General features: G+C 45.5%; 1 protein-coding gene across 11 annotated transcripts in view; it reads left to right on the top strand.

Annotated features, from left to right (window-relative positions):
* Positions 1 to 6,611: 6,611 nt before the first annotated feature.
* The window catches only part of LIMCH1 (LIM and calponin homology domains 1), an 860,130-nt gene continuing 839,475 nt past the window's right edge, over positions 6,612 to 27,266 (top strand). For all 11 annotated transcript variants that reach the window (XM_085642190.1, XM_085642189.1, XM_085642188.1 and 8 more), the window contains exon 1: positions 6,612 to 6,954. In XM_085642190.1, coding sequence (XP_085498316.1) covers positions 6,862 to 6,954 — 93 coding nt within the window. In that variant the 5' untranslated portion in view covers positions 6,612 to 6,861. The remainder of the gene's footprint in view (positions 6,955 to 27,266) is intronic.

The following is a 27,266-nucleotide window of genomic DNA, read 5'->3' as shown; positions in this document are numbered from 1 at the left end:
GGAGCAGCCACCTATCCAGGGCGTAACCGGGATCGTCAGGGCTGCAGTGCATCCCATGGTTAATCGCAGCCAACTGGGCCGCCCAATAATATTTCCGAATGTCAGGGAGACTAATCCCCCCGTCATACCAATTCAGGGTCAATTTGGTGAACGCAATCCGGGGTCTGCCATCCCAAAGAAGTTTCCTTTGGAGGCTCTCAACATCTTTAAAGTAGGACCCCGGGACCGGATCCATCGTGTTATGGAGCACGTACAAGAAACCCGGAAGTGCCATCATTTTAAAGAGGACCGCCCTCACAAGCATAGAGAGAGGAAGGGACCTCCAACGTGCAACATCCGCTTTGAGTCGCTGCAGGGGCGGGTCCAGATTACAAGCAAAGCGCCGCCTCGGATCCAGGGACACATAAATCCCGAGGTAACGGAAGCCGTCAGTGGCGATTGTTATTGGGCAACCCGGCGGTACCGCCGGCGGTTCGCCTGCCAGCACATAAATGACAGACTTGGACCAATTAACTGTGTACCCGGAATACCTACCAAATATAGCTAACACGTCTAATAAGCAAATCAGTGATGCCCTAGGAGTGGCAATGTAGAGCAGAACATCGTCCGCGTATAGGGAGATCTTGTCCTCCCATTCATTGGTCCACCGCAATCCCCGAATAGATTGGTCTTGCCGAATCCAAGCTGCCAGCGGTTCGAGTGCCAGCGCAAAAAGCAACGGCGACAGGGGGCAACCCTGACGCGTGCCTCTGCTCAGCTGGAAATCCTTGGACTTCCAGTTATTCACTACTACCCGGGCCATCGGGTCAGAATATAAGAGACGGATCCAGCTCAGGAACACCGGGCCGAATCCGAATTTGCACAATACTGCAAATAAATAAGGCCACTCAACCATGTCAAAAGCCATGGTGGCATCCAACGAAACCAGGGCCGCCGCTTCCTGTATCGTCGATGCCCTACTCAGCACCCCGTGCAGGCGGCGCAGTTTAAGGGCCATATTGCGATGTGGCATAAAGCCCGATTGATCCGGATGCACAAGAGCAGTGATTACCTTCCTTAATCTCGTGGCCAGAATTTTAGGCTCCGCATTCAGGAGCGATATTGGCCTGTAGGATCCGCGGTGTGTTTCAGGTTTACCCTCTTTATGAATGACGACTATATTGGCGACCCGCTGATCGTATGGAAGCGTTCCCGTATTTCTGCTGTCCTCAAACATTGCACGGACGTGTGGGGCGAGTTTATTCGCCGCCAGCTTATATAATTCAACCAGGATACCGTTAGGACCCGTGGCTTTCCCGGAGCGCACTTCTCGGATCGCCTGCGCCACCTCCTCATCCGTCAATGGGGACTCCTTATATGCCCTGTTTTCCTCCGAGATCATGGGGAGCTGTACGTTCCCCATCATGTCACTGTTGTCATCCTCCGAGTATGTCCCGGAGGCACTATAGATCGTGCGGTAATAGTCAGCGAAAGCGTCGGCAATGGCCTGCGGCTCAGTAATATGCTGCATATCCTCACCCTGTAACTCGGGCACAAGACGCGAGGCCCATTCCCTCCTGTCCAGCCACGCTATCAGCTTCCCAGCCTTGTCCCCCAGTTCGTACACCCTGCTCTGGATCCTGCCGCACTGGGCCTGCGCTCTATTTTTAGCAATACTATTCAACTCTTACTGCCTCAACATCAACCGGTGGAGGCCATCTGGGGTCACTCCCCGAGCTATCTCCTCCTCCGACCTCAGCACCTCTTCCTCCGCTCTTACCAACTCGGCCTGTCCATCCCTCTTCTTCCCAGCTATGGCAGAAACCATCTCGGAAGTAGGTGTCTGTGGCCTTAATGGCAGTTTTACGGATAATTGGATCAGTCAGATACCATGGGTTTATCGGGGCTATCTTGCCGGCTACGAAGCTTCCCATTCTCATTTGAAGCCACACGGGGGAGTGATCAGAGATACCTCGCCCCAAGTGACGGACCTCTTGAATGGTATGGGCCTGTGACGCCGGAACTAGGATGTAATCAATGCGTGACAGACTACGATGCACGCTTGATACGTGTGTATATTGTGTCCCGTTGGGGTTGAGAGTACGCCACCCATCTACCATCCCCATTGCTTCCAGAAATCCGGATAGCCACTTCTGAGAGGGCTGCAAGCCTCGCAGCGGGTGCCTATCTACCTCCCCGGCCACCACCGCGTTGAAGTCCCCCCCCATTGCTAGGACCCCCAACGGGAACGTCAGAAAAATGGCGCCCAGATCTTTAAAGGTATCCGCCTGCAAACCGGGCGGGACATATACGGAGATAAATGTCGCCGTTCTCCCTTCCCACTGGCCCGAAATCCCTACATATCTGCCACGGACATCAGTCCATGATGCCTTTATCTTGAAAGGGAAGGAGTTCTTCACAAGGATACCCACCCCTCGAGACCCAGATGTGAACCCCGAGTGTGCCACCATTTTGTACCCTCCCCGATGCAGGGCAAAGCATTTATTCCCAAGATACCAACAATCTTATACTTTTCCTCTATTAGTTTCAACATGCTGATATTATCTAGGGTGGAATGATGTTTACTAAAACCTGCTTGTTCTATGGTACAATTTTCTCCTCCACCACCCAATCTGTAAGATGATCTAAAATGCTGCGGGCTAATATTTTCCTCACCGCATCTGACAGGGCTATTGTCGATAATTGCCCAGATGATGCCTATGTCCCATTTTATGTAATGGAATTAAAATACTGCCAGACCAAGATAGGGGCGTCTTCCTCTGCAGATAGCAGTAAGCAAACAGCAGTTCAAGATACGTAGCCCACATTTGAGGCTCTTTTTTAATGACAGTCATAGGGATTTCGTCAGGGCCCATTGCCCCGGAGGCTCTCATATTTTTAATAAAACCTACAATTTAGTCCTTTGAGGGTGCATAGCTAAGTTCTAGGGATTTAGTGGAATATGTTACAATGAATGCAGGACAAGAAGAATTTGGATTTGCAGAGTAAAGTTCGTACAGATATAATTTTCATTCTTCTTTTTTTATGGGAATTAGAACAGATTTTACTCTTGTTCCACAGCAGTCCGCAAATATTTCCCAATATCGTTTGGCATTATTTTTACAAGAGTACCTCTTTTAACTGTATCCCCTCATAGTCTTCCTTTTTTGTTTTGTCTTTTCCTCTTTAGTAAATTTATTAATTTACTAATTTTGAGGGAGAATTTCAGGAACTGAGTCCTCACTAGTTTATTTATTTCCCTATTTAAACATAATAGCAGGTCAAAAGGGATCCTCCGTTTAGCTGGTAAATGGGACAATTTACATGTCGAGACTAAAGTGCTTATATTATGATCAAAAGTTTCGAACTGATTAATTTGGGGAGGTGGAGGATCTACCACTGCTTACTGCTGCTGGTCTCGTATTAAAATTATTAAAGTCTCTTTAAGTTTAGAAACTGAAAAAAATTGAATAACGTACTGTTGCGTATAATTGATCAATCACAAGATCTTCAGTGAATCTGTTATGAAGAGTATAAATATACAAAATAATTCAATCCGTATCAATAGGTCACTCCAATATGCCTAAATACATACTATAAAAACACGTCAAATTCTAATCTATGGTGTATATATACTCTGCTCCTCCACTTTTAGTATAGTAAGCTCCATATGCCAGGATATCAGTTTGCGTAAAAACAGAGACCGATAGGCAGTGAGTAATTGCCTATAACCCCTATTTGTTAAAAACCTGACGAAAACCAAACGAAAATCACAGCGTATACACAATTTTAAACCCCACATCAGGGAACAGACCAGTGTGCTAGATCAGTAGCCTTACACGTCACAAACTGCAGTAAATGTATACAGTTATATCTGTGTCAAACACCCACATCAAACAAAAGCGCATGTTTAGAGAGTAACCAGCATGGAACTAAATCCAGTACAAAATATTATTCATACCTGTATCTTCATCATGCACTCAAAAGCAGAGTACTCCAATCATGCGTGTGTATCGGCGTGGTAACCCGTCGCCATGTTGTGTCGAGTTTACGGCCCGGGGCCACATGCGGCCCTCCTGATCTTAATTTGCACCCATTCTTGTCAACAGCAGCACTGGGCTGCTGTTTACTCGACTCAGCACTAACATTAAAAAATAGTTAATAAACAGACAAGCATTTCTTTAAAGGTTACCTGCAGTTAAAGAAAGGAAGTACCTATGGTGTACCGCACTTCACCGCTTAACTTTAGAAATAGCTTCAATTTTAAAGACGTATTGTAGTAAAAGTGTAAAAGTATGATAAAAGTCAGTTCAAATTTCCAAAGTGTATTTCATTAACATTACGAACTGTTTCATCTTAGTACATCAGATTATATCAGTGCATTGAGAAGTATTTTTTTAAGTGATAGTTTTCAGACACGAAATCATAAACATTCATTCTTCTCCCCAATCTGACAACAATGTCAATAGTGAACTAAGAGAAAAATCAGTAGTAATGTGCACTCTTTGCGTGGCCTGGGTTTCTATCATACATGAACAACATTAAATGTTATTAAATCAAACACAGGAGGAGGATTTGTACAGCCCGCATCCTGAAGTACTGCATTTCAATGACCTAATATGTGATAATGAAGACAAGCATTGGCATAGCCAATAGGTCTCGCTTTCGGGACCTTATAAGTATTTAGTTATGCAACACAATATCCTTAGTGTAACAACATTAACTGTTGCATGGTTAAACACTTTTAAGGACCCAAAGGCGAGACCTATTGGCTATGCCAATGCTGGTTTTAGATCTTGCCTAGGGAAAGCTTCATTGTTTTCACCGACTAATGTTTTGTGAAGTAAGGCACTGCAAAAACATTCTTATATTTAGCTGAATGCTTTTGATGGCTTATATCGGCCATATCACTTACGACTTAGGTTGTCCCAATGTACATAATACAAACATGCAAGCGCCAGTATTTCCAAGCTCGCAGTGGTTGAAAGACTGTATCGTCGAATCAAATCGGTCTCCTGTAGCTTCTGCAGATGCATGCATCAAGCGCCGACTCCACATTATCTGAAGTCGCCTGACAACAGTTTCCTTCAGTCGTCTTTAAAATTGATAAGAGAAACGAGCTCACAATTGGTAATATGGAGATAGCCTTTATGATTTGCATCTTTGAGAAACATGTCAATCATGTTTCATTTATGGCTTCATGCTACCAGGGGGAACAGTAGTACCTTGTCTGCCCGTCTTTCCTAAAAGCAAACTTTTGTGGGGAATACAGTCACCTCACATATGCACCTCTCTAGTTCCACCCAGTGGCCGCCTGAGGAACACTTGTACATGTACGTGCAAGATTCAGCATTCCTTAAAATGTGGCACAGCAAATGTAGCAGCCGTTTTGGGAAACAACATCATGCTGCGGGAAAGAGCATGTTTCTCAACTCCAGACGATATGACATTTTAAGTTTATTAGTATAGTTTTAATACCGAGTTTCAAAAGAAAGAGTTGCGACATGAAATCAAGACTGCTGGTTTCGAAGGGAGCATCCTCCTCACTAGTCTTTACCTTCAGGCAGCATGTGTAGAAATGTATAACATAATAAAAACAAGCGCGCGCGCCTCAAGTTAAAAAAAAAAGCACGCGAGTGGTGCACGCGGAAGCACTTAATGAACCATGACAGCTCGTAACTGTAAAAAAAAAAAGGAGGCACGTCTGCTGGCGAGAGAGGAAAGTCAGATGGCGCCTTCGCTTGTCATTGTGCGCGTAACTGCACGGTCTATGCCACCCAAAAAGCTGTGGTCGCATTTCTAAAGCCCCCACTCACTAAATGTTTCGCCAATCCAGCGCACACGCTGGCTCAGGCGAGACCTAAAAAAGGAGGGAAAGTGAAATAAAAGTTGCCTATGATCACACAATTTGGTTATGTGGAGAAGCCGGGATTAATCCAAAGTTTTTGGTTTCACATTGTGTACTTCAGGCGCTAGATGTACATGGTTTGCTTCCCCTACACCTTACACCTTACCAACACCCCAATGCCCCCTACCTCCCAGCGCCCCTCTGCTGGCATTAATACAGCCTTCGGTCACATCACAGACCAAACGTTGTGGCCCCTGGGACAATGTGTGTGAGTACCCATGTGTTGGTCCAGTCCTTGCACAGCCTGTCACGTCCTCAGTGGTAGGTACACTGGTACACCTTCTCACTTGCAGTTTCTGCCCACACAATAACATAAAATAATAGGTTTATTTGTAGACAACACACGCTTACAACCAGGGGTAAATGGGAACTATTGACAGATAACAGGTGTTTAATATTTCTCAACATGATGGTACTTATTTTACGCTCCGGGGAAGGATGAAAGGCTGGGTGATTTGAAACTATATTGCTTGACCCAGCTTGAATGTATTTTAAAATGTGCTTTTATCCTGTTAGGGAGGAAGGTTTATTCTGGCTCTATACAGACCGAGTCTGGACACCGGAGCGTGCTCTGCCTCCAGGGAGGAAGGAGCGCAGCAGCCCGTGGGGTGTGCAGGCCAGGTCCCCGTTAGGCCCCGAGCCTGCAGTGCTGCAGAGGCCCCGGCCGCACAGGCACTAATGAAGCATGTGATTAGTGGGAGGCGGCCTCGCGATCGGGATTTGCATGGGCGGATGGCAAAGCCCCTTCCACCCGCCTTGTTTATTTTTAGCTGCGCGCTGCTGGTGGCAGCGGCGGGGACGCGGGTCTCACTTGTGTCGGTCCGTGGGGACAGCGTCGGTGGCGGAGCGGTGGGTGGAGGCTGAGCGCAGCAGTGGATCCCGCCCCCGGCCGAGGATAGCGGTGTCAGCGCAGGATCCCCGTGTGTCAGCGCGCGCTGCGGCTCTCCCCTTCGGCGCAGAGTGGGCTCGCGAGGATGGCCAGCCCGGGGCTAGAGCTGGCCAGGGTGACGCCGCCGCAGGAGCCGGCCCCCGAGGCAGCCTTCAGCGAGGCTCAGAAATGGATCGAGGTGAGTGTCGGGGTGAGCGGGCCTGCCCAGGCAGCCCCCGCGCGGCTGGTCCGGTGTGCCCGTTGCATGGCGGAGTGAGTCTGGGTGCACTGATGGAGAGGTAGCCGGCCATGCAACTCCCGGTGGAGCCGGCTGCAGTCCCGTTAGTGCGCCTCGTCGCACAGGCGGGGAAACCTGTATCTGTCTCTCTTGCATACCTGCCTGAGTGTGGGAGCAACCAGTCCCAGGGGGTTTGCGGCAAAAAGAAGCCTTGTGTTTGTTCATTTACCTGTTTGACGTGCCTGCGGGTGAGAGTTGTTACCCTGTACCCCCTGAGAGCCGCTATTAGCTTGCACTGTAACTGTGCTGGGCGCTATAGCAGCGTGATGAGGCCCCCAACCTCACAGTCGTACCACAGCGCTTCTCACTCTGGCACCCTGGATCCGAACCGTTCATTTTAGGAGAAGCAGAGAGTGATGCATGCAGAGTGGTAATTCTGGTATGGATGGGTACCGTCTGCACCTCCAAAACCCTTGTGGAAAACTTCTTTGGTATTGCAAACGCCTTTCTGGACAGGGTCACGGCGTGCACTTCGTTGAAGTCGAGGGGGTTTTGTGGTTTGGGGGTGGGCACGCTCCCACACCTCTCTGTGGGAGGCCACTTTCCATTGATAATCCCTAATGGCTAGGCAGGTGACGCCTGGCACCCCCTGCGTGTCTTGGTAGTGACCATGTGGAGCGTGCCATGGAGTGACAGGGCCAGCCTTTCCTGAATGACAGACACATTGCATGACTGATGGCTGCGCCTGTTAACGTGGGCTGTAAAAAGGCTGAGGAACTTTCCATTACTCTGCTGCTCTGTAGCAATATTAGCTTATCCAGACTGATAGCGTCACGCAGGAAAACAGGCCCACACACCAGCGAGGCTAATGCATGCAGGCGCCGTGTTGTTAGCAATGGAGTGAAAATGCACCTAGAACTTAGAGAAATTGTTCTAAGAAGTAGACTCTCAAATTGTGTCGGAGAATGTACCTTTGGCTACAGATACAACCTGGTCCTGTTGTTGTCAGTCGGTGCTTGTATTTGTTCTGTTGATCTGCATGTCTGTAGGTTTATTTTTAGACTTTATCCGGGGAAGTAATTCCAGTAATGGTGTTAATGCCATTACTACATTTACCCAATGTCCAGTGTACTGTGTAGCTCACCTGTTGCAAGATTGCAGGGTCATGCATGTGCTTGCTATAGTATATGCTAGGTATTCCCAGACATGCCTACTTAACGAGCAGTTGGTCACTTGTTGCATCAAAAGAGGGGCCACAGGGCAGCACACCAGAGCTGCTACCAGCCTGAGCATAGCTCTATTTAAGATGGGTGTTCACTGTGTGCTCTGCTTATGTTTGTCGGGGTATGCATTATTTAACAGCAAGCAGCTGTCACTTGTTGCATTACTGTGAAGATACAGAAGGGCCTACAAGCAGAACAGAACTATTACCTGCCTGTCAAAGGATTTACTTATCTTTTTATGCATTTATTTGCCCCTCGCTCGAATTATATCCAATCACATCATTGCAATAAATGAGGGGCCAAGCAGCAGGAGGAGACATGAACAGAAGAGCCACACTTCTAAGGCTTTGCTAAAGGAGGGTAGCAAATGTTAGGCACATTCAGCTATGGCCTAAGAGATATTTAGATGTGCTTATTTGTTGATAGATGGTCCATGTCCCTTCTTAAATAGTGTGTATAAACAGCCTCTTCTATTCTCCAGACAGCTCTCCAGAGCCCTGCTCTGCAGTCGTATGTTGCTAGAAGTGGCCTTCCATCATGCATTTAGAAACCATTGCTAGTTACAATTGTGTTTTTGTGTTCCCGCTCTAGTATGTGACATCTCTGGTCCAGCTCCCTAAGACAGACTGCCTTGTGTTGTTGTCAGAGAAAGAAACCACACTGAACTCTTCTTTGTTAGGCGTTGTGCAAACACAGTGTGTTATGTGAGAGAGGCTCAAGCAGTTGCTAGTTATCTGGTTATTTGTTGGCTATGAGTTGTAGTGAAGCAAAGCCACAAGTGATCTGGGGAGACGTTTAGTGACACAGGCTAATTCTGCACCTGGAAATGGCTGGTGTACTAAGTTATGTTATATTGATTTGTATAGCGCACTAATCACCGAGAGGGTATCCAGCCGCTTGGCCAGGTGTGCAAGTGTATGGTCCACCTACTACTGTATTCTTAGTGTATGAGCATGTCATTTGTGTGCCTATTAGAATGTGCCAATGAGTGAATTTTGTACATGTGTTCTTGGGATTACTTAAATAAATAAAAGCGTGGATGTTCTAATATTAACAAATTGAAAAGTAGTACATGGTAAAACTCACTGTTGTACTGGGGCAGTCCCTGCTTGAATAAACTGTTACTGTACTGCAGAGTGGGCCTGTGTATAATATTTACTAGTGCCATTTTTCTGTTGGCATGAAATTTGCTAATGAGGACTGTGACACCTGTAAGAAATTGGGTTCATTATTTGGGGTGAGTGACTAACCACCTCAAGGAATAATCACAACTCTTGTCAGGACGAACCCGCAAAGTCACAAAATTAACCTAAGTTCAATATCCTGGTAGCTATGTCACAGAACAGACGGGCATAACTAGGGGCGATGTGTAAACTATTTATGCAGTAACAAAACAGTAGTAATGTCAAAAGGAAAAACAATAAAAATCCCCAACCAAATCTAGAAAATGTACTAAACATTACGGCACCAATATGATAAAACTCCAGAAGAGGAACAGGAGATATTATTTTTAAGATTTAAGTAGGAATAGCGCCAAGAGGCATAAAGCGCCAGTGACTTAGGGGCAGTTTGAGGCTGACCCTGGGTCGAATACGCCAACCAGGTTCGTCCTAGTCAAAGATTGTACCTCCTGATTAAGTCCCAATCTGCTTCAGGAGTGCACTTCTAAAGCCTCCCAGGATCTCAGGGGAGGGAAGCATTTCGAGACTCACAGGTTGGCCGGCAGAGGCCAACAGCAGGGTCCAGTTCAGGTCCAATTGCTACTGGAGAGCTGGGTTCTTGCAGGAAAGGTCTCTTGTAGTTTGTTGTATCCATGTAGATATAACAGAAGGCCAGCAGTTTGACCTTTGAAGTCAACTTCTTGGTACAAGATGCAGAAACTCTAGCCCCTAAGTCTTGTAGAACAAAGGCAGGGGTTTCTAGCAACCAGGCAGTAGATACATAAGACTTGTCTTGGCATCCTGTTCTGTGTCTTTTATGTGTGCTCCCAGTACTATATGTAAACTTAGCAAACCTGGCAAGCAGGATTTTACACTGCAAATTCAAAAGGGATGCTCACAGCTCCACCATGCACATTTGGTGAGGTTCAGAGGAGTAATTGCTACCTATTATTTGCACCTCTGAGACATTTCACACCTTTCTCATACCTATTTAAATGCTAACCAGTGACTGATAGAAGTTTGAGTGCAAATGCAAAATATCCTAAAGGAACTTCATGCACGGAAAAGGTAACTTTCAAAAAGTTACTTTTCCTTAACATTTATTAAAAATCGGAGTTGGATAGGATTTTTAATAACTATTAAACTAGTTGTTTATTTTTCTAGCTGGTCCTGTTCTTGAGATACAGTATTAGGATTTTAATCTTTGCTCTGGTTTTCTACATGGGACAGCTAGGCCTGCCGCAGAGAATAATAGCTTTTGGGTGCTATTTATTGTAAGAACATGTTATCATAACATGTCCGACTTTTAAATATCATGTATCCTGCCTTGTGGACTGCAAGGAATACAAAGAGGTGACTTATTAATACTTAAAAGGGAAGTGTTGACCTTTAAAAAAAATATGTATTTTTATAGATCCAGTTGCAGCGTTTAAGCTGTTACAGTCAGGCTACAATGGTAGGCCTGAAGCCACGTTTTACGCCATCTCTGTATTGGATGGGACAGTAGATGCTACAGTTCACTTGTAACATTTATCATATAGGCCCTGGGTGTATTTTGTACCATATACTATTGATTTACAGGTAAGTTAAATACAAATTAGGAATATGACAAGTTTGTTCAGTTTAAAGGGGTAGCACAGGCATTTTACCACTGGTTAAACGAAGTAGGTGAATAGAGGTCTAAATTCAGCATAAATATAGGGTTCAGCAGAAGGTGAAAAATCTGGGGTGACCACACAGAAAAGGCTGGATTTCCAACAACACCTATCAGTCATATCCTTGTATTGACAGCTCTTTCCTACCTCCTCCCTCTATAATCGTAGTTTTTAATATCCAAGCTGTTGGAGAATATCATTTTTTTTTTTTAGAATAAAGTCTTTACCACCAAATCCTATGGGTTCATTATGATTTACCTAAGGATATTGACATAAAGCTGCTCCTTGTTGTTTGAGAGGACAAATAAGAACTTCTATCTGAGAAGGACCAATACTCTCCCATGGGAATGTAGGGAGTCCTGGTCCGTGTGCCTGAATATTGAAGAGATTTTTCAATGCTTGGAGCACTAGGTTTACATTTATTGTGCTTTCTGCCAAATTACTGGGATTTTGGGTGCATTTTAGAACAATTTAGTTAGTTTTTTAACACCTGTTACCACAGATTACACTTATTCCAATAGATCATCCTCTCTTCCACCACACAGCAAGACTCCTACACCACCTCGATAAGAAACGGGCCTACTTAGGAAAACATATGGGCACACATTTGACCCCAATGGCCCACATATGTATGCAATGCCTACATACCAGGCTGCTGCTTTTTGCTGTCAGTTGAGTGCCCTTCTAGTTGACCTTTGGGTAAAGTTGCTAAGTAGAGTTTGCCTGCTCTGTTTTCGCTGTGGTGCTGTGAAGGGTTATTGCCAGCATCATTCCTAGCCGACCAGGTTACCAGATACATTTATCCAACTTGGAGTAGCATGTTGAAGCAAGAGTTAACATCACTGACTATGTTTAAATGACATTTGCTTCTGCTCCAAACCCATGTCTGAAATCTTACATGGCAGGTTAGCAGATATTGCTTAGGTGGTCATTTTTCCTCAGGTTGTTTTGGTTAATTTATGAGTTTAGCTTCAGATTTACATTTTTTACATGGTCAGTCTCTCCCATGTGTTTTTTGTTAACCTGCTTTATGTAGCTTTACCACATCACTAACTTGGAATCTGTGTCTTAAACTCCTGTGCTGACCTCACCTGTTCACATACTGGTCTAGAAGAGATGAAACCTCTTTGGTCACCCAAGCAAGGACTGTTCGGAGCATCGGTGTGTTATTTACCTATTTATGTTTTGGAATCGGTTTTAACAAATTTTCAGAGAAACAAATGATTGAGGCGCAGCATCTCAGCAGGGATAACATATTGGGACTCGCCCTGGAGCTACCTTGGTGTGCTCGCCTTAGGACTGCAAGGTGGCCACATTGGGAGACAGCACGCTAGGACTGAATTCCCGTGCAAGTTGGCTAGCCTCATTTGGAGTTCCAACCAACAAATCAATTATCTAGTGCTAAATGCATCTGTGTGCGTCATTCAAGGCACTTTCCAAGGTCTACAGGAGAAATCGGAACACTTCTACAGGTGGACAGACAAAAGGCGTAAGTTCAGCAATAGAACATCGTGAAGGGAAGCGATACAACCTATTTAGATGACCAGGAGAGGGGGATGTTTCTATTTCAAGGTTGTAGAGGCAGGCTTTTTTTCCTAGAGACCCGGGAGCTAAGATTTAAGTCTGAAGGGTAATCCTGGCAGGACTGAATCGGCCTTCAATCTTTACAAGTTCGATAAAGGACTACTGTGTTGAGTACTAATGTGTAACTTTGACTCTTTTTTTTTTTTTTTTTTTTTTTTATATATTTCTTTTATTAAACATTTCAATGACAACACATCCATCCAATACAGGCGAGCGACCGTATCATTACACATTATCAACAGTGACTTCCGATAGAGAGCATGATTATTAAACAGATTAGGTTAAGGGGTGTCCAGAGTTCCAGTTTCGCTCGGGCGACCAGGCGGGGTACAGATGTCTCCTCTATAGTGATTCCAGGCGCCCCATACCCTCTCCTATTTCCCGGAACACCCTCTGGCCACATAGACTGATTTCTCTCTGAACGTGCACCAGTCTAGGTCCTCTTCCCATCTCCTCAATTGGGGCGCTTGGACTGCACCCCACTGCTGCGCTATGTTCCGTTTAGCAATCATGTAAGCCAGAGTTGCCCACTGTGTTGTATAGGAGTTAAGGTCTGTGGGCTCCCAGACGTTCAGGAGACATCGACAGGCCTCCGGCTGGATGCTTACCCCTAATACCTCCCGCAGCGTGTGATGTATATCCCTCCAGTATGTTTGCACATGGTGACATTCCCACAGGATATGGATAAAGGATCCTACCTCCCCACACCCTCGTCTACACTCGCCGCTTTCTGGCTTTCCCATCCGGACCAAGCAGGGCCCCGTTATATATGTCCTGTGGAGTATTTTGAGTTGCACTAAACGCAGCCTAGCCTGAATTGCGACCTCTCGCGTGGATGAAACCGCCGCTTGCCAGTCCTCTTCGTCTAGTTCCAGCCCATCACTGCACCATTTCCCCTTAAGGGCCTGTAATGGATCCGCCATGTGGTTGATAAGTTTCTTGTATATAAGAGAGATGGTTTTTACCGGCAGGTGACCATCCAATAATCTATCCTTCAGGGGGGAGGCGTCAGGGGGCTTCGTGTTACTTGGAATCTGAGTACGCAGAGCATGTCGGATTTGGAGATATCTATAGTGCTCAGAGTCTGCCAAGCTGTATTGAGTTTGGAGTGAAGTGAATGGAAGGACTGTCCCCTCTCCCCAGATGTCTCTGATACTCGAGATACCAATAAGGTCCCACTTGTCACCCTTTACATTTCCAGAGGCTCCCAAGTCTCTCAGAGCTCCACAATGGAGTGGCCAAAGTGAGCTTGTTGTCCCATTGTAGATATTTGTTGACTACATGCCAAGTATGGATGGCATGCGCTGTAGGTCTGGTCAGCGGGAGTCTGCGGGGCTTAGCATATAAGGCTCTGTAATAGTCTCCACCCGGGAGTAACCACCTGCCCATAGTATATCTGGGGTCATCCGGGCGGCCATAGATTCCATGATTAATGACCGCTAGTTGGGCAGCCCAGTAGTAACTTGGACTCTTGACTTTCTTGGGTCTTATTCACAGCGCATGTTTGCAGGGTGCTTTTGTTGGGGCTATTGGAGCAAAAAGTTTCATTACAAGAAGGATGTGTGCTGATTTTGCTAATAGTGATTAATGCTCATGTTTTTCCTGCTTATAGAGGCGTCATTGCACATGAAAAGGTGGTGCAATATGAACTTTTTATTGAAATGCATTGGAGCTTGCGACTATTTTCAGGGTCCCTATAGGAGATTTAATTGCATGACACGGAAAGCGGGTCAGAATCTGTGTATGTGGGTCACCTTCAAACCTGCTCACACCAAGCGGTTTTATCAGGTGTTTTCCCAGACTGGTGTTCTGTGAACAAGGTGCAATTGTGTGGGTTACCTCTGATTCTTATTGTCAACGCTTATTAGTTGGGGTTTTCCGTGGTAGTTGTTGACTGGCGGGATCCAGTAAAATACAGCATTTTGCTTAGCACAGATGTTTTATTTGCAACATTGGTTACATGTTGGAGATGGATCATAAATGGTATCTAATAACTAGTGTGTGTCTAAAATGCACTTTTAAAAAAATGTATTGGTTGCTGGTTGCAGTGTGACTTGGATTGATATCTGCTTCTGTGATTGGATCAAAATATTATATGGTTAAGTTCATACACTTTCATTTTTTTTGTACATTGTGTTATGTGTGTTATTAAACAATCAAAGCCTTTGTCCTGCTTGTAATGAGGAAGAAATTGAACAGACGGTAGATGAGCTCCGTGGCTGTTGATCATTGTTAATGTAGAGCCGACATGCATATTTTTCGTTATCTTAGATCATTCACAAATGCCTTTGCCCTAAAATGGCACAATTTATCCAGTGTGAGAAACACATTTGATACTGCTGGTCAATAACAGACGAGGAATTGCTCATTGTTGGGAGAAAAGGATCCAAGCTGTCTACTATTCAACCGCTATATGGAACCCCTTGCAGTGATCCTGAATCAAGCTAGAATAGCCTACCATCGAAATGCAGATGACACCCAACTGTACATGAAAATCCCGTCCGTCAAAGACATCCATCACCTAAATAACACTATCCTCACAGTTCAAGCCTGGCCGACCAGCCACCATCTCAAACACAACCCCAGCAAAACTGAACTCCTTCTCATTCATCCCAGAGAAAAATCATTTCCTGTAGATAGCTGGCTCGACAACCTCTCGGCTCTAAACTGCAAACTGTCCATTTCTGACTGTTAAATCTCTGGGAATTACTCTCAACTGCCACCTAAGCATGAAAGACCATATCCATGCCTCTTCAAAAAGTGCATTCTACACGCTGAAAAACCTCAAAGTCAAATCTTTCATCCCCATTGAAGACCTAAAGACGGTGGTTCAATCCTTAGTTCTACCCAAGGTGAATTATGGCAATTCAATGGTTACAGACGCCCCAAAATGCTACCTAGCCCCATTGAAAGCCACACTCCACACTACGGCCAGACTTATATTAGGTGAAAGGCTCTTTGATTACATCTCGCCCACTCTCACACAACTCAACTGGCTACCAATTGGGGCTAGGGCCGTATTACAAATCACCTGCCTAGCTCACAAAGCCCTGTACACTGAAAAACCAAATATCCAGCCAAAAGAGACCTTTACGGAACTCAAACAGTCTACTCTTGATTCCTCAAAAATTTAAGAGGGAGAAATCTCACACTCGCTCCTTCTCTGGGAATGCTCCCAAAATTTGGAACTTCCTGTCCCATGACCTGCGGGGAAAATAAATTCTTCCCTCACTTCAAAAAGAAACTGAAGCTTCTTCTTCTCCTCAACAAATACCTCAACCCCCCTCCTTGAAAGCACTAGACTAGCCCATGGGCTTCCTCCCCCACCCTCAAACAAATCTGTGCTCCACTATCCAGGGAAAAACTGTGCCTCAAATTCCCCCACCCTTAAAAGGCCTTAATCCAGCTACCTCTGAACGATATTGTCCATCCTTACTACTGTTCAGCGTGTTTTGTCATTTTTTACTGTTACTATGGGTTTTGTTTTAGTTTTACTCCTTTGGTAATCTCGTGCAATTGCAGCTGTGCTCTGTAAAGCGCTATGTATTTTTGAGTACCGTAACTACCTCAAAATTGAATCGACAATGTTACCCATATCCTTGTACACCATTTCTTTTTTAACCGACTTTATTAAGTTTTCAAGTTGCATAGAATAATGGATCTCCGGATTCATTAGTAATACATATAAAACGCCAACCAGCAAAAGGAAGCAAGTAGCTTCAATAAAGCAATCCCTTCAATTTCAATGATCCCATTTCCGCACTTGCAGAACAGGGAAAAGCAGACATCTTAATAACCGTCCAACCCCCAGCTCACCACCCCTTACTTTGTGTCAACTTAATACAATAGTTATCAATCCATTAGGATCTCTTCTTTCAGTCGTTTTTGCACCCCTTACAACTCTTGTTCGCTCATAACCAACCTCCCACACTCCCCACCCCCCAGGCATGTCTCTTACTATCAACCCATATATTCATGGCCTAGGGTTACACTGGTGTGTGGACTGTCCTTTGCTCTAAGTAGAGAGTGCCACCTGAAATGCGGGTGGCGGGAATACAATATGGTGAGCCTGGGCTAATGTGTGACCCCTAACCAGGACCGGTAATAGTGCCAGGCGATCAGTTGCCTCTGTCAAGGCCCTCCTCCGCTAGACTGCCTTCCCTGTTTGTCTTTGTACACCATGTCATTTTCTTTCACCATGTATCTGTATTAACGCCAAATGTAGCTTACGTAGTAGCTGCCTATGCAATTTCCTCATTTATCTCGTCACTCTGTGTCACTGTGTATCCATATTTATTCTAACCGTACCTTAACCTCTTCTGTGCCCATGACGAGATAGTCTCGTCATGGAGCACGGTCGCGCTGTGCCCATGACGAGACTATCTCGTCATGAACCCCACCCGCGTGTGAAACGCCCGGCACAGGAGGGGGAAATGGCGTGGCACCGAAGGGGTTAAACGTTTGCTAACACTGTGAAGAGCTCTGATGCCCTCGGGTCAAGTTCGTGCTATATAAAACTCAATAAATAAAATAAATAAATACATTTGCTGTGGTCAGGGCAATTCAGTATAAAATTATGATCTGTTTCTCATGACTGGGGTCTTCCTATTCTTCATTTAATTTAGTTGGCCATACTACCTTTTCCAAATTCATTAGACTTTTTTTTTTTTATCCCTGGTCTGTAGGTTGCTTTAACTGTCATGCCAGCCTCATGAATTTAAAAAAAATCTAAATAAAATGCACATATACATATATGGCTTTCTGTCAGCCCCCTTTATCAGTTGCTTAGTTCAGCTGTCATTCGTATTTTGCTTTGACTCACCATAGCATACAGCGTGGGGCATTGGGTAAGCCCAAATAAGCCATTGGCTTTTTTTTTTTTTTTTTTTACTTTGAGTGACCTCATTTTGCTATGTCCTTCTATAATGTAGTCCACTCCAGTGCCAGGGCTAGTGAGAAATCTCTGCTTTCGCTACTTTTTTTTCCTGGCAGTAGGGAAATTTAGCCATATTTTTGGCAAACATATAAAGATTATTTTCAGGTAGCAACAATTTTTACTTTTTATTACTTTTAAACCGTTGATGCACATTGTATATGTTTCCAAAAATTCACAAACGAGGCAGCTGACCAAGGCCAGACCTATTGGATTTTCCAATGTTTGTTTTGCATGTGCTGCAAAATGAAATAAAATAATCTAAATGGTGCATGATAAAGTTCTTTTGCAATTTTAAAATAACTTATCTGTACTCGCCTCCTGTACCGATGAGACGGTTGCCCTTCTCTTCCCAACATCCCATGGTAACATTCATGGTTTAGACATAAACGTTTTTAACATTACTTTCCTTAATCTGTGTTCAAAAACTAGCCCTCAAATTACTTAGTTTTGCATTAGTGACCTGGCAACCCTCGGGCGTTCAACCTCATATGAATTTTTTTATCTTGTTTAACGTGCCGTTCATACCATACGAGGAGCCTCTTGGCCTTGGAAGGTGCCTCATTTATGATGAATACTTTTTACATAGTGATTGCAGTGCCTGTGTCGCTTGAAACCCCTATTTCTCCCTACTACCTCTGGTAGTAGCGCCTTCGCTATTTGCATAGGGGATGTCAAGTGGATGTGACCGTATTCTAGGCAGCTCTTGTCGCTGTGATTGCATTCTAGAGGGCTGTTTGTGGATGTTGCGGTTCTTAGAGGGCTGTTGTGGATATGACGGTATTCTAGAGGGCTGTTGTGAATGTGGCAGTATTCTAGAGGGCTGTTGTGGATATGGCAGTATTCTAGAGTGCTGTTGTGGATGTTGCAGTTCTTAGAAGGCTGTTGTGGATATGGCAGTATTCTAGATGGCTGTTGTGTATGCGGCAGTGTTCTAGAGGGCTGTCGTGGATATGGCAGTATTCTAGAGCGCTGTTGTGGATGTTGCGGTTCTTAGAAGGCTGTTGTGGATATGGAAGTATTCTAGAGGGCTGTTGTGGATATGGCAGTATTCTAGAGGGCTGTTATGGATATGGCAGTATTCTAGAGGGCTGTTGTGGATGTGGCAGTATTCTAGAGGGCTCATGTGGATGTGGCAGTATTCTGGAGGGCTGTTGTGGGTGTGGCAGTATTCTAGAGGGCTGTTGTGGATACAGCAGTATTTTAGAGGGCTGTTGTGGATATGACAGTATTCTAGAGGGCTGTTGTGAATGTGGCTGAATTCTAGATGGCTGTTGTGGGTGTGGCACTATTCTAGAGGGCTGTTGTGGGTATTGCGCTATTCTACAGGGTTGTTGTGGCTCTGATGGTATTCTAGAGGACTGTTGTGCATGCTCCAGTATTTTGGGGGGCTATTGTGGATGTGGCTGTATTCTAAATGGCTGTTGTTGGTGTGGCACTATTCTAGAGGGCTGTTGTGGGTATTGCGCTATTGTACAGGGTTGTTGTGGCTATGATGGTATTCTAGAGGGCTGTTGTGCCTGCTCCAGTATTCTGGGGGGCTATTGTGGACGTGGCAGTATTCTGGTGGGCTGTTGTGAACGAGACAGTATTCTAGAGGACTGTTGTGGATGCTGCAATATTCTAGAGGACTGTTGCGGATGCTGTAGTGTTCTAGGGGGCTGTTGTGGATGCTGCAGTATTCTAGAGGGCAGTTTGTGGATGTGGCAGTATTCTAGAGGGCTGGTGTGGATGCTGCAATATTCTAGAAGGCTATTGTGGATGCTGCAGAGTTCTAGAGGGCTGTTTGTGGATGCTGTAGTGTTTTAGAGGGCAGTTTGTGGATGCGGCAGTATTCTAGAGGGCTGTTCTGAATGCGGCAGTATTCTAGAGGGCTGGTGTGGATGCTGCAGTGTTCTAGAAGGTTGATGTGGATGCTGCAGAGTTCTAGAGGGCTGTTTGTGGATGCTGTAGTGTTCTAGGGGGCTGTTGTGGATGCTGCAGTATTCTAGAGGGCAGTTTGTGGATGTGGCAGTATTCTAGAGGGCTGGTGTGGATGCTGCAATATTCTAGAAGGCTGTTGTGGATGCTGCAGAGTTCTAGAGGGCTGTTTGTGAATGCTGTAGTGTTTTAGAGGGCAGTTTGTGGATGCGGCAGTATTCTAGAGGGCTGTTCTGGATGCGGCAGTATTCTAGAGGGCTGGATGCGTCAGTATTCTAGAGGGCTGGTGTGGATGCTGCAGTATTCTAGAAGGCTGGTGTGGATGCTGCAGTATTCTAGAAGGCTGTTGCGGATGCTGCAGAGTTCTAGAGGGCTGTTTGTGGATGCTGTAGTGTTTTAGAGGGCAGTTTGTGGATGCGGCAGTATTCTAGAGGGCTGGTGTGGATGCTGCAGTATTCTAGAAGGCTGGTGTGGATGCTGCAGAGTTCTAGAGGGCTGTTTGTGGATGCTGTAGTGTTTCAGAGGGCAGTTTGTGGATGCGGCAGTATTCTAGAGGGCTGTTCTGCATGCGGCAGTATTCTAGAGGGCTGGTGTGGATGCTGCAGTATTCTGGAAGGCTGGTGTGGATGCTGCAGAGTTCTAGAGGGCTGTTTGTGGATGCGGCAGTATTCTAGAGGGCTGTTTGTGGATGCTGTAGTGTTTTAGAGGGCTGGTGTGGATGCTGCAGTATTCTAGAAGGCTGTTGCGGATGCTGCAGAGTTCTAGAGGGCTGTTTGTGGATGCTGTAGTGTTTTAGAGGGCAGTTTGTGGATGCGGCAGTATTCTAGAGGGCTGGTGTGGATGCTGCAGTATTCTAGAAGGCTGTTGCGGATGCTGAAGTGTTCTAGAGGGCTGTTTGTGGATGCTGTAGTGTTTTAGAGGGCAGTTTGTGGATGCTGCATTATTCTAGAGGGCTGGTGTGGATGCTGCAGTATTCTAGAAGGCTGGTGTGGATGCTGCAGAGTTCTAGAGGGCTGTTTGTGGATGCTGTAGTGTTTTAGAGGGCAGTTTGTGGATGCGGCAGTATTCTAGAGGGCTGTTCTGGATGCGGCCGTATTCTAGAGGGCTGGTGTGGATGCTGCAGTATTCTAGAAGGCTGGTGTGGATGCTGCAGAGTTCTAGAGGGCTGTTTGTGGGTGCTGTAGTGTTTTAGAGGGCTGGTGTGGATGCTGCAGTATTCTAGAAGGCTGTTGCGGATGCTGCAGAGTTCTAGAGGGCTGTTTGTGGATGCTGTAGTGTTTTAGAGGGCAGTTTGTGGATGCGGCAGTATTCTAGAGGGCTGGTGTGGATGCTGCAGTATTCTAGAAGGCTGTTGCGGATGCTGAAGTGTTCTAGAGGGCTGTTTGTAGATGCTGTAGTGTTTTAGAGGGCAGTTTGTGGATGCGGCATTATTCTAGAGGGCTGGTGTGGATGCTGCAGTATTCTAGAGGGCTGTTTGTGGATGCTGTAGTGTTTTAGAGGGCAGTTTGTGGATGCGGCAGTATTCTAGAGGGCTGTTCTGGATGCGGCCGTATTCTAGAGGGCTGGTGTGGATGCTGCAGTATTCTAGAAGGCTGGTGTGGATGCTGCAGAGTTCTAGAGGGCTGTTTGTGGATGCTGTAGTGTTTTAGAGGGCAGTTTGTGGATGTGGCAGTATTCTAGAGGGCTGGTGTGGATGCTGCAGTTTTCTAGAAGGCTGTTGCGGATGCTGCAGAGTTCTAGAGGGCTGTTTGTGGATGCTGTAGTGTTTTAGAGGGCTGGTGTGGATGCTGCAATATTCTAGAAGGCTGTTGCGGATGCTGCAGAGTTCTAGAGGGCTGTTTGTGGATGCTGTAGTATTCTAGAAGGCTGTTGCGGATGCTGCAGAGTTCTAGAGGGCTGTTTGTGGATGCTGTAGTGTTTTAGAGGGCAGTTTGTGGATGTGGCAGTATTCTAGAGGGCTGGTGTGGATGCTGCAGTATTCTAGAAGGCTGGTGTGGATGCTGCAGAGTTCTAGAGGGCTGTTTGTGGATGCTGCAGTATTCTAGAAGGCTGTTGTGGATGCTGCAGAGTTCAAGAGGGCTGTTTGTGGATGCTGTAGTGTTTTAGAGGGCAGTTTGTGGATGCGGCAGTATTCTAGAGGGCTGTTCTGGATGCAGCAGTATTCTAGAGGGCTGGTGTGGATGCTGCAGTATTCTAGAAGGCTGGTGTGGATGCTGCAGAGTTCTAGAGGGCTGTTTGTGGATGCTGTAGTGTTTTAGAGGGCTGGTGTGGATGCTGCAGTATTCTAGAAGCCTGTTGCGGATGCTGCAGAGTTCTAGAAGGCTGTTTGTGGATTCTGTAGTGTTTTAGAGGGCTGGTGTGGATGCTGCAATATTCTAGAAGGCTGTTGCGGATGCTGCAGAGTTCTAGAGGGCAGTTTGTGGATGCGGCAGTATTCTAGGGGGCTGTTGTGGATGCTGCAGTATTCTAGAGGGCAGTTTGTGGATGCGGCAGTATTCTAGAGGGCTGTTTTGGATGCGGCAGAATTCTACAGGATTATTGTGTCGAAATAAAATATGACAGTGCAATGTGTGCAAACTAGTGGATTAGTCGTGGTTTCTTCGAGTGTGTGGTTACATTTTAGTGCAGCAAAGCACGCCTGGGAGCCAGCTATCCGACAAGTTTTTATCCTTTTATAGCTCTGTTAGTTGGCAGACCATGTTCATGGAGTTTTCACTCCAGAAATACAGGGGCCACCTCAGTTGCTATGAGGTAAGCCTCGTGGGGCGTCGAAGGCCCGATGCAGACACGCCAGAAACATGTTGTCATACTAAAGATTGTAAGTATAACTGATAGCAAATCCTCGTATAAACAGGTTGAGCACAAGCAGACCGGGCAGGCACAGCGTCCTGGGCTGTATGAGAGTAGGTGATTGTTGAACATTTTCTCCCACTTGTACATTTTCCAGCTGTGCCTGACCCTCTTGCCACTTATTTCCTGCCTGACTTAGGCTTTCTTCTGATCTGAACGTTGCGACAGAAGACTCACAAAAGGTTCAAATGTTAATATTTGTATAATCCTACGTGGAAAGTAATTTCTTTTTCTCCACCTTTCAGTCTTGCACCCCTAGACCTTTTTCATATGATTCTTGCAATAAGTATTTGAACTAACTGCAGCCTCCTGTGACCCCGCATGGTGTAAGCTAGAAGGCTTTTGTCAACTTCTGCATGTGAAGAGCTCCAGCCTCGAAGGAGTGCACTCATGTCAAAGCCTTTGTTCATAACGTGTGCAGATCTCTCATCTCTGCACCGTGTTTCCCAAACTCCTATAGTCGGCACAGGGGGTTATCGAGTCATTGGTCATGTTAGATGAGTGTATGCACTCTCTTATGAGGCCTCCAATCTTGATTTTGGCGTTGGAGTAAAGATACTCCCTCGTAATGACAGCCTAAGAGACGTACCCTGTGCATAAGACTTTATAGTTCCTGATAGTGAGACCCAAATAACTTTGGGGCATATTATCAAGACAGGCGATAAAATTATCGCCGCAAACGGCGATAACGGGCTTGATAATATGCTCTATGGAATTCCAATTGAAGCCCATGTTAGATGTGAAGGACATCTAACCTGAGCTTCAGTTGGAATTATCGCCTGTCTTGATAATGTGCCCCTTTGTTTCAGCTGCTGTAGAAGTGATGGGTCAAACGACATTTCACTGCGAGTGACCCGCCGCCTCATGCTGCCCGTGATTGTGTATCCCACTGATATTTTAACGTAGAGCTTCGATTGTATCCTAGAGCTTCTGAAGTGTGTTAAAGACCTGTTCTAAAGTAACAGAACTTCCAATCCAAATGGCTGCATGTTATGAGAATCCATGTCTTTCAGTCCTGGTTTCCAGCCTACAGCCCTGTGTAAGCTGGGACTTCAGAGTGCATGCAGCTAATGAAGAAAGCAGAAGCACAAGTCCCAGAATTCAAAGCGGAGTCCACTCGGCGAGCACTGATGGAGTTGGAGCCAGTTGCAGTGAAGTCTGATGCAGACGCCCTGTATGGACAGTGGACCCAATCTGCTAAACCACTGCATTACTAAAGCACATGGTGTGATGGCACAGGCAGAAATGGAACAACCCTGTCGTACATTTGACTTGAATGGGTCTAATTTCCCAGTCAATCATGTACGGGAAAGTGAGTTATTTAATAGGTTTACTCTCCTTACATCAGAATTAGAGTTGAATTTTAGATGGAAGTTTGTATTTATATCTGACAGATTGGGAAGCTCAGCCTATCTACCCCCTCCTCCCCAAAAAAGTGCGGTGGCGGCAGACACTAAGAGTCAAACTAGTGTACGGGATATGCTGCAACTGGGCCAGTCTGCTGAGGCGTGTTTCCCTCCCTAGCCTGGATGCTGGTGAGTGCAGCATCGGGACTAAGGTGGGACTAGGCCTCGGGCCTCTTTGTGCACATGTTGTCTCTAGCCGGTAACAATAAGACGGGTAGCCGTGGAGGCTGTGGCGCCTCCCTCAATGTTTCCAAAGCTCGTAGAAACAGAAGTGTGCACCACAGCCCACCCAGACACGCCACAAGCCCGTGATTACCGGTCTTCAGTGTCGTCCATACAAAGGGACACCTTCTCCTCCTCCTTAACTTCCACCATCCACTACAGACCAAGTATTCTTTCAGAAAATGGTAGGGAGTTACTACTCCTCTTCCACAATGTGCCCTTTGTATTCCTAGAGTTTTGCTTAAAGAATCGGTTCGTGAGGAAATCACCTACTATGTATTTTTATTTCTCCTACTTTTTTGTGTTGTTGTTTTTTTATTTTTTATTGTGTCTTTTTGTGCTGTTTTGGTGTCTGATGCCTGCTGAAAGAGACTCGGACAGCAGAGACGTTTTGTTGTTTTTAATGTGGTTTTCATCTGACCTTTAGGGCAGATCCTTTGACATGGTATGTACTTGCTATGTTTCAGTCAAGTAAGACATGTTGAAGTAATATACACTTTTCTGTCAAGTAAAAATGTTGGAGACTCCGATTTCTATTCAACATAGTCTTCAAACCTGGACATCTGTATGCGTAATCCGTGTAGCTGAGTAGCCAAGCCAAGAGTAGACATTTTATAAAGGCTTCTCAGTGTCACAAATGATGAGCCACCCAGCTCAAACTGCAGCTCCTTTTCCTAAAAACGCATCCTATAAATTCTTTCCGCGTATAATACTTTTGATGGTGGTGGTAGTTTGGCGGTACGCAGTGCATTTACAGAAATGCAGCGCTGTGAAAAGATAAAATTAAGATCCACTTTGGATATCGCTTACTGTTTTGGACGGGTGGGAACGCCCATTTACTACTTCTTCCAGCTCAGCTTGGATTAAAGTGTAATCCTTTTCTTTTTTTGTGTGGAAGAAGACTGTTTAAGAATTCAGGTGTTCCAGAGGACAATTTAACTTTTCCAAGGAAGACGCATTAAGGCGAGTGGTCACAGAGGCCCAGTAAGTGCTCTGTTTCCTATACAAAAACCTGCTATCTTTCTTGTTTGGACCACACGCACTGAAGATCCACCCCAGACTTCGGATGGCCACTTCGACATCATAGGTCGAGGCAGTAGTGGGAAGGAAAATGTGCTGATATTCTGTGTTCTCTAGGGCAGATGTTCTTAACCTTCTGACTTCTGTGGACCCCCACTTGATCAGTACTGGAATCTGGGTACTCCCCACTTAATTGGTACTGGAATCCGAGGACCCACACTGAACCATTGATTGGAATCCGGTGACCCCGACTAAGCCATTATTGAAATCCGGGGACCTCAGCCTAAGCGAATGCTTGAACCACAAAACAATACACACAAATAGGGAAGCAAGCATTAATCAAACAAATACATAAATGAAGAAATAATTTACAAACAAACAATTCAAAAGTTCAATGGGGAGAGCTTTTGTGAATTCAGTTCAGACCACACTTTCATACTATGCACTATAGTCTGTGTGATTTTCAACTTTCCAACTTTATTTATGTACTCTGTATTAATCTGTTAATATTAATTTAATTTTCCAAGCAGTCGGGGATCACCTGAGTTAGCATCTGGGACCCCAGGTATCTCTAGAACACAGGATAAGAACCACTGTTCCCTGTTTTTAGAATAGTCGAGCATAAAGAAGACTTGTGGCCTTTTCCACTCTTCCCCCCAGGTTATAGTTTTTCTGTGCCAAGGCCTCTGAACGATTTTCATTAGCAAGGTTGTCATATTTGTGCAGGTTATACATCATTTGGTAGTAAAGGGATGTGTATTTTGGTGTCGGAATTTTAGGGTGATTGGAAAGTAGCTTTCCCTCCATGGTATATGTTTGCATGTTTCAAATTCCCCACCTATGACCTCTGAACCTCTGAAGCACCTTGCACTTAGAAAAGGAGGAAGCACCACCCCACAAATGATGATCACTGTTGTGCCCGGCCGCTTCCAGATCTAAACTTGCAGAGACGTCTTGTTCTGCTGCTGTAGGAAGCGTTCCACCTGCAAGAAGCCTATGGGACTCTTGGTGTGGATTGGCCTTGAGTTCCTGCTGAAATAAGGGGTTTGGTGAGTGTTGTAGGGAGACCCTTCATACTGTTTACCCCTGTAGCCAGTCGCTAAGGAGACTGACTAAAAGACTTAAAACTGTGTTTGCAACTTTTCCTCAAAAAGCACAGCTGCACATGAGTTGGACGCTAATTTGCTGCAGATGCAAGAGCACCGAATTGCTGATTCAGAGCTTCGACAGCAGGTCGGTGTGCCCCGACTATTGCAAACTCCATGCTTGAACCAGCCGCGTGAACTCCAGCACGCGGCTTGACGCGACTCGATGTTCAACAATCCGCTCAGCGAGTTCCAGCCACCTTCACTATCTGGAAGACTCCAAGATGCCAATGGGTCCGATTACTTACACACAACATTTTTTTTTATTTTATTTTTTATCTATCTTCATTGGCATTTTTGTTATAAACAATTACAGTTGAGCTATTGGAATCACCAAGAGCACATAAAGTGAGATTTCTCAACATATATACAGAGTAACAGTATCAACTATTCAGATGTAACTGCCTTCTATATGTCATTCATTGAGCAGGTAACCTCGAACCCTGCCTTGCCGGACTTGGCCCAGTGGTCAGTTGGTTGTACATCTTCGGACAGGTTTGGCAGGGCAGGGCGCCACAACTTCTGTTGCTGATTTCAGTAGGCACCTTGCATCAGCTTCCAGCATCCTTTATCCCCAGAGATTAACCACTGCTGTGTTCAAACACGGTTGGCCAGTTACAATTATTTATAGCAATAGGATTTAACAGGGTCTCGATGAAACTAGTTTGCTCCTTTTTTGCCAGTCCTCTGTGCACTCTTTAATGGACACTTGACCGTCTGCGCCCTACATTTTCTGTCTGCAAAGTTGGATGATTAGTAATTCATGAACCACTGCTCCAGTTTTTACTAATTAACAATCTGTAAAGATTTTTATTTTTGCCTGTTATTGAATTAGACCTTGATGTGTTCACAATCTGCAAAATAATTGAAACAAAAAGTTGCGTGCACCACATCTATTTTCCTCAAGTTTATAGTTACGCACGCTGGTCAGGGTGAGCCAGGGGAAAACCCCATTTTTATCACATGCTGCACTTTGTTGCACAGCATTCACTGGCGATTTACTGAGCTATATAAATATTCTAATTGTTTATTTACGCACGCTGCATGGGTGTTGTTCAGTGAAAACCACAGGCGTGCGACCTCCTGTAAGGCGCGTGTGTAAGTTGCGCTATGCAAGTAGGCCCAGGTGGAGGAACATCGTAACTTTATACAGTG

Source organism: Triturus cristatus, chromosome 2_2, assembly GCF_964204655.1.
Source record: "Triturus cristatus chromosome 2_2, aTriCri1.1, whole genome shotgun sequence".
NCBI lineage: Eukaryota > Metazoa > Chordata > Amphibia > Caudata > Salamandridae > Triturus > Triturus cristatus.
Note: the sequence above shows the minus strand (reverse complement) of the source record. Positions and strands in the feature narration are given on the sequence as shown.